Here is a 7,421-nt window from a genome sequence, read left to right on the forward strand (position 1 = left end):
GACGTGATTTATAAGTAAAAATTGAGTAGCATAGCAGTGATCAATTTTTGTTGTTCCTTTAAAGTCAGCCTTCGAATACATACTTTACCCCTTGCCCACGCACAACTTCCACCCCTTCTCGATCGACAAGAGTGTTGCTCTGGCTGCGTGCGATACATCCAATCGATACTACTGGCTTGTAACATAGAGGCAAAGGCCGGAATATCGGCTACCAGTGGTTCTTCTATGCCAGCCTCCAACAACAGTATCTAAAAATGGATAAGAAATCTATAAATGTTCCATGTTCCTTTAAATTCTACATAATTTATACCCCAAAGTATAATTACACACCGTACATTGCATCTGATTCACCATCTAACCAAATATATTGACATTTATGAGAGAAATAATTCCAAGAGAATTTGTACGATCGTCGAAATTTTCAAAAATTTTCACTTTGGAACCATGCAGATTTGAATATACAGAGGGTGTCCCACGCAACTGGAACAGAGGCTGTACCTCCTAAACGGTTGGGAATAGAAGAAGATGTTATAAGTAGTAGTTAAATGGTATCAGACGGTGCATAATATGCAACTAATTTTATGCACTTCTGAATTATAATGGAACGTAACGTAGGTACTCCGGAACACTTACCGAGAAAACTTTTAGCTTCGATAACTTCCTAACGAATAAGTTTAGGGCATAAGTGAGTTAGTACTTTTATGTAGAGCACAAGAAACTGCATCGATTGGTGCACTCGAAAACATAGGTTTCCGTTCAAAAAAAAAGGTGCAGTTGCATCTTTCTGATGCACCGATGCACAAAAGTGCATGAAATTAGTTGCATATTATGCACCCTCTGATACCATTGAACTTTTACTTGTAACATCTTCTATTCCCAACCGTTTAGGAGGTACAGCCTGTTCCAGTTGCGTGGGACACCCTGTATAATTAGCCTTGTTTATATTTATGAGAATTCATACGATGCTTCTTATTTAATAAAAATATTTTAATTCTGCAAGAAATATTTCCATTTTTGTCAAATAAAAATATTCTTATTTCAGAATTTTTCATTCTGTAGTTTTGTATTAGATTACATTAGTGTTGCTGTAGATCTGTGATAATTCATATTGTTCGTATTCTTATTTTGGAATTTTTAATTCCATAGAATATTTCAATGAAAACAGTTTCATTCCGTAGTTTGAAACGCGCATTGTTCACAGAATTAATTACAGCCTGTGTCGAGATTTGTTGGGTATAACCAAATTAATAAAAGATACGTGTGCAATCTCACACTCTGTACTCCAATTTCACTGCCGTCTACAATAGGATAATCCAATAAGTGAACTTTATCATGTCATACATTTCATGGCGTGTTTAATCGCTAGGAAGCCTCAGAATGGTCGCAACATAATCATCGACAATCTTCTGTTCTGTGACCCGTTTCAAAGAAGCCCTCGGCATTACTTAACTTTTCAACCAACGGATTATCAACTTTCCTACATTTGCCACGGATCAAACGCACCTAATTCGTGCCACTGGGGTAAAAAAACGTTCACATTTTACAGTATCTTATCGATTCGCCTGATTTGTTCGTTCGAATTTTTGTAATGAAGAAAAAGGGTTAAAAGAGAAATTTTGTTAATTATCAACGACAGTTCTTAAATTTCTGTTAATTAGTTGTGTGACTCTAACTGCTTACAGAGAAGATCAAGATTTCATTACAAAATGGAGAATTTGTTCCACGTTTCAATCGCTTAATTCTTTCGTAACAGAAGCTAGCCCTGTGGCACGTTGCAGTCAAATATTAGTCACCGATTTACAATGCACTGTCCTACCGGTAAAAGTCTGGTTGATCTCTATTTCTATGTGTCGTAAAAACGCGTTCCTTTTGTTCGCTGTTCTTTTTACTTAGAATTTCACGCGGACTTCCTTTTCTGTACCATTCTATCACATTCGTGCGTAAACAGAAATATTTTTTTTTTTTATCGCACTCCATAAAATTTACAATCAATTCCACGGGGGAATTTTTAGCAAATATATATTGGCTTTGGTCAAGTTGGCAGTTATGATGGTTGGGTAAATCTGTTAACTAGTTTTGAGGGGGTGAGCCCTCTTCAGTCTGTATGTGTGGTCGTTGATTTGTAAAAATGTGGAACGCTTCACTAATTTTCTCTGTATCGTTCCAATTTTAGTATATGTACTGCCGAAGCAAGTAAGTTCTCTAAATTTTCAATGAAAATTCGACAAATTTAAAATACCATCTTGCCTTGAAAGTAGTAAATTGGTTTTATTATCACAAATTCAGTTTTCTTTTTTTTTTAATCTGAATTAAGAAATCCCTTTAAAGGGGTCTTAGAACAGGTGAACTTTGGGAATTTTTTCATGGGTAACTACTAAATGAAAAGATTCAATTTTTTTAGAGGATATAGACGCAACTTTCAGCTCTTTTCTCCAATTTTTGGAAAAGAAAATGTTAGAAAATGGAGGAGTTATTGCGAAACTTCTTCCGTTAGAACATCGATCGGGAAGGATTGGAACGTCTGCAATAAAACATTCTTGTTGATTTGTAAGTAAAACTGTATTATCTACAATGTAGCTTAAGATTTTTCCAAAAATTGTAATTATTATAGAAATTGTGGAAGTTCGAATAGGGAAAACCTCTTTTTACCAAAAAGAATCAACTTCGAACCATTCCAAAAAATTAAATAACTTACATATCGAAAAAATCCTATGCTGCATTGTAGGTAATACATTTTTATTTATAAATCAACAAGAATTTTTTATCTCAAACAGTCCAATCCTTATCGGCAATAACAGTCAGCAATCGATGTTCTAGCAAAAGAGGATTCGCAGTAACTGCTCCACTTTGTAACATTTTTCCTTTTCAAAAATTCGAGGAAAAATCTGAAAATTACATTTACATTCCCCGGAAAAAAAAATGGAAACTTTTCAATTTGAAAGTTTTAGCTACTCTCAGACGTCTCAGGGTGGCGCATCCCCTCGAAAGCAAAACGATCAAAGAAATTCAGTAACCGAGTGTACCTTCCAATTTTTCATTTCGCTCAACCTGTTCGCAAGGACGCATCCAGCCGATCCAGCCCCCACGATAATGAAATCGTATTCTTTCGCTGGAAAGTTCCCAGCATCCGGGAAATTTATGGAATTGCGCGGATTCGCGTTTTTCTTCCGATGCGTAAAATCCGTACGATCGTCGAAATTGTTGGCCTGTTTCCAGGTGTCGTATGGAGAGGGTGTAACAGTAGGTTGAGCATTTTCCTCAGCAGCCAGACTGTCGTACGCCCTTTGCATTGCTTGCAGATTGTTGTTCGGGAGGTTTGGATAATTCGGTTTATTCTTGTAAACGGAGTAATAGGTAAACGTGTTCGTGACATAATTCGGTGTTCTTTGTGGTACGATGTAGTAGACTCTTCCTGCAAAAATTGATGGTTGCTTAATTGTAGCGTGATTATTGTTTATTAAAATAGTTAAAATAGCGTCTATTTTCTTACGATATTTTTGATGGTAAGTAGTGAGAAATAATTTTGAGGAATTTTAGGGTCGTGGAAGAATTGAAGAGAAATTTAATTAGATTTTTAAATGTTTAAAATTGTCTTCGAAGGAGTAACTATTTTTTCGCGATATTACTGATATAGGTGGAAAAACAACATTTACAGTCTCTCGCGAGATATTCCAATTTTTTCAGGATAAAGGAAACACCCTGTATAGTAAGTAAATAAAAATTCAAGCGTGATTTTAATGTTTAAACATAAGTTGGAATAAATTTGTACACACGTTTCATTTAAAGTAAATAAGTAGTTCACTACTTTTTCACTTAATTGTTATCTAAAGCGTTTTAGCATCGTTACTTTGTTGCGATTCGTGTGTAGAAACAGTGGCAAGTTGATCGATTCTTTCGTAACAGTATGCGAATGCTTCTTCGTGTGATAAATCCTTGAATATTAAACTAGACACCTTGACACTAACATCGATAAAGTTAAGTATTTTCACGTTTTACCTCAAATATCACTTTTATTATGCACGAAATTTAAATGATAAATTTCTTTCCTATTTTGGCTAAATACACTACCGGGCAAAAGTTTGGAATCACCGAGCATTGCAATTTACACAAAAATTTCGAGAAAAAAGTCGAGCGACTTTGAGAATTTTTTATCGTTCGAATCAATTGATAAATGTAGAATTGAGATAAACTTCAAATCTATAAAAAATTAGCAGCAGATTTAATATTGATGAACTTTTGACCGGTAGTGTATGTACATAAAATTGGTTTATAAATTTATTACAATATTACGAATGGGAAAATTGGAAAAAATTGATCGTAACTTAACTAAGTATTCGTGCAAATAACGAAGCAATAAATATTACTCACAAATGTTTCAAAATGCAGATCTACTGTGCAACACAGAGAAATACAGAATTGAAAGTATTTTCAGTCGACGTGTAAAAGACACTCAAAAAATTTTGTATAAATATTTGTATGTGACATACGAAAGAAGGAAATAAATAATCTGAAGCTTTAATTTCGTATTTAAATTGTGAAAAGTTATATATTATATTCCTACTTGCGAAATTTTATTTTAAACAAGTAATTCAAATTGTCGTATATATTTCTCATCGATTCAAAGTATCTCACTGAAGAAAGAACGTCAAATTTACCTTGTTTCTCTATCTTACACAAAATCTGTCACACGTAATTATTCGGAAAACGAGAAAACAAAATGATAACATCGACTTCACTTTGTCCCGTTTACCCTCCGTCGTAAAATAAAAGCAAAACATTGAGTTTACGTTGTTTGTTCCACTTTCCATCAAACTTATGTACCTACCTGTCCTAAAAAACAAACACAAAAGGCGAAACACTAAATTTACTTCGTTCGACCTGCTTTTCGTCAAACCTACACACCCCCGTTCATAAATATTAGGGCACTTATTGAATGTGAAGCAAACCTAAGCCTGAGCAGTTGAAATATCGACAATTTTTCGGTGAAAATTTTGTGGCGCAGTGTATTAACACATTTTATATATAACGTCATTAAAAAGTAATTAAGTTTCTGTAGAAAATGATTCGAAAGCAATAAAACCTCTAAATACCTGTCTCGATTTAAAGTGCCCATCGTAAAAATGACATCCTAACGGCGTGTTATTGATTGTATCACACCAAACACTGTCACCAAATGGGGTTTGAAAATGAGTTTGTTGTTGGTCGTTGATTTTACAATATGAAAACAATTATAAAAATTCGTGGTACCGTCGTTACGCAGAAACCATTGCAAATTGAAAAAATCTACTCAAGCCATTGTATTGCCTATAAAAAATAATGAAACTTTGTCCTCTTCCATTTTTCGTTGAAACGTTGAAAACCAATAGCGGGAACACCCTTTTTTACCGATGTATGGTAACAACTTTAACCCTTTCACTGCTATTGGCGCCTATAGCGTTTCTTTTGGCGTTTGGCGCACTTCCATACGAATTTTTAAGCCTTAATTTTATCCTTTACACTCCTCCACGTTAATTGGACGAAACAAATTTCAAAACGATACGACCAAAAAACAAAATTTTGCCAGGGTTGACGAATGATCGAAGGGACGATTTGGAAGGGCTAACGAAGAAATTTAATTTAAATCTAGTATAATACTTTCCGTATAAACACAACAGGTGTCCTAACACCTGTGAACAGCTATACACCAACCCCCCCTCGGAAAAAGGAAACCAGAACATCGAATTTACTTCACTTTCCCTATCCTCATTTCACTCCCCAGAAGAAAGGGTGAAATCAGCTCGCGACGTGTATGCAAAAATCAGGCATTCGTTCACCTTGCGGAGCAAGAAATCTGTCGTAAACCGTGGACAGCACACTCCTTCGCGGATAGAAGCCGTAAACTCGTGCGAAATTCACGGTCGGCGCAGCCACTTTGACGTTAACGAGACCACTTTTGTAGCTTTCGTCGTTGGGCTCCAGTGAAAAAGCTGGCTCGCTCTCGAATCGTAAATTGTAAACCCTCCTCGATGATTTCACCGACGAAGGATCAACCTCTGTTGGAAGTTGCAACGAAGACTTGTAACGAACCAGCTTGTTCTGTGAATTTCCAAAATACACGGTCGGGTGTATGTTGGACGCCGACTTGATCGGTTCTCCGTCGTCGTCGAATTCCCACGGTGAATTTAAGGGATGAAAATGATCCGATGGGTAGTAGTAAGAGTCCTTCGATTGGCCGAATAGATGAGCCACGAGTGCCAGGAACATGAACATGGGTGACTGACATGTTGTCACTGTTGAGTGAGGGGAGCAGAGGCTTGCTAGGTTGGGTGGCACCCACGACATGGTTTAACGCTGTTGAGGAAAGATTTATTGTTAAGCATCGATTCTCGGGGATTTTTCTGATAGCAGTTTGTTTTGGTGGTATTATGTCACCCTAGAAGTTCCTGGGGTTCTTGAGAAAACATAATTGCACTGAAATCAAACATTTTTGTGAAAATAATTTGCGCAAGAGCATTGTTAGAGCATTAATTCTGTGTACATAAAAATCTCGATCCGAACCTAGTTTGCATCGGAAAGAAATTATGTTCATAGTTTGATAGTCTACTTCGGAATTAATTTACTACAGTTTCCTAAGATTGGGATTATTATTGCTGCAGAGAAAACTGAAGGTACAGCAACCAGCTCTGATCAACAGAAAAGGCCCTAACTTTTTCCATGACAACGCAAACACAATTCTACAAAAATTGCGTCAATTAGGTATCGAAGTCCCTCATATTCCTCTGATTTATCTCCAACCGATTTTCACTTTTTCCGCTCACTTGACAATTTCCATACACAAAAACGATTTAGGAAACAGGAGGGCGTTGAAAACGCCTTCCAGCAGTTTCTTTCTCTTAAAGTTTCGGATTTTTCTATTCGCGGAATTAATGCCCTCGTGATACTTTGGTAAAAGTATGTCGAACGTTGTGGAAATTATTTTCAATAAAAATATTTAATTTAAGTGGACTTGTGACCTAGTACTAAAAGAATTGGATCAAATGTTAGGTACTGATTTTGAGAGAATTCTGTAATTCAGTGAAGAAATCAAATCAGATATTAAGTAATGATTTTCAAGAAACATTGCCATTTCAGTTCGTTTTTATTGTTTTGATACTGTTAAAGAGATCGAATTAAATATTACGAAGTGATTATCAAGGATGTGTCGTTAAAGGGGGTAAATTAAATATTAGCTATTTATTTTCTAAGAACTTTGTTAATCATGATTTTCTAACTAATTGATGCTACTGAAGCGTCTAAAATCGATTGTTAAGTATTGACGTTGAAGAAAATCAGTATCGGTTAAATTTTTCTTGGTACTTTTAATACTGTAAAAAAGTCCAAATTGGACGTTAGGTATTAATTTTCAAGGAACTGTTATTTAAATTCTTCTTGGTTCTTTTAAC

At 35.6% G+C, this 7,421-nt stretch overlaps 2 protein-coding genes across 2 annotated transcripts in view; one reads left to right on the forward strand and one right to left on the reverse strand.

Moving 5' to 3' along the window:
- The window catches only part of LOC108579067 (glucose dehydrogenase [FAD, quinone]-like), a 9,059-nt gene extending 2,738 nt beyond the window's left edge, over positions 1-6,321 (reverse strand). Inside the window, exons 1-3 of the mRNA XM_017942511.1 lie at positions 5,814-6,321; positions 3,024-3,412; positions 84-248 (exon numbers count right to left, since the gene is read on the reverse strand). Coding sequence (XP_017798000.1) covers positions 84-248; positions 3,024-3,412; positions 5,814-6,321 — 1,062 coding nt within the window. The remainder of the gene's footprint in view (positions 1-83; positions 249-3,023; positions 3,413-5,813) is intronic.
- Positions 1-7,421, forward strand: part of LOC108579462 (flotillin-2) — a 96,890-nt gene that overhangs the window by 3,653 nt on the left and 85,816 nt on the right. The gene's annotated exons all lie outside the window — the stretch shown is intronic.

This window comes from Habropoda laboriosa, unplaced genomic scaffold (genome assembly GCF_001263275.1).
Source record: "Habropoda laboriosa isolate 0110345459 unplaced genomic scaffold, ASM126327v1 scaffold14, whole genome shotgun sequence".
In the NCBI taxonomy this organism is placed as follows: Eukaryota; Metazoa; Arthropoda; class Insecta; order Hymenoptera; family Apidae; genus Habropoda; species Habropoda laboriosa.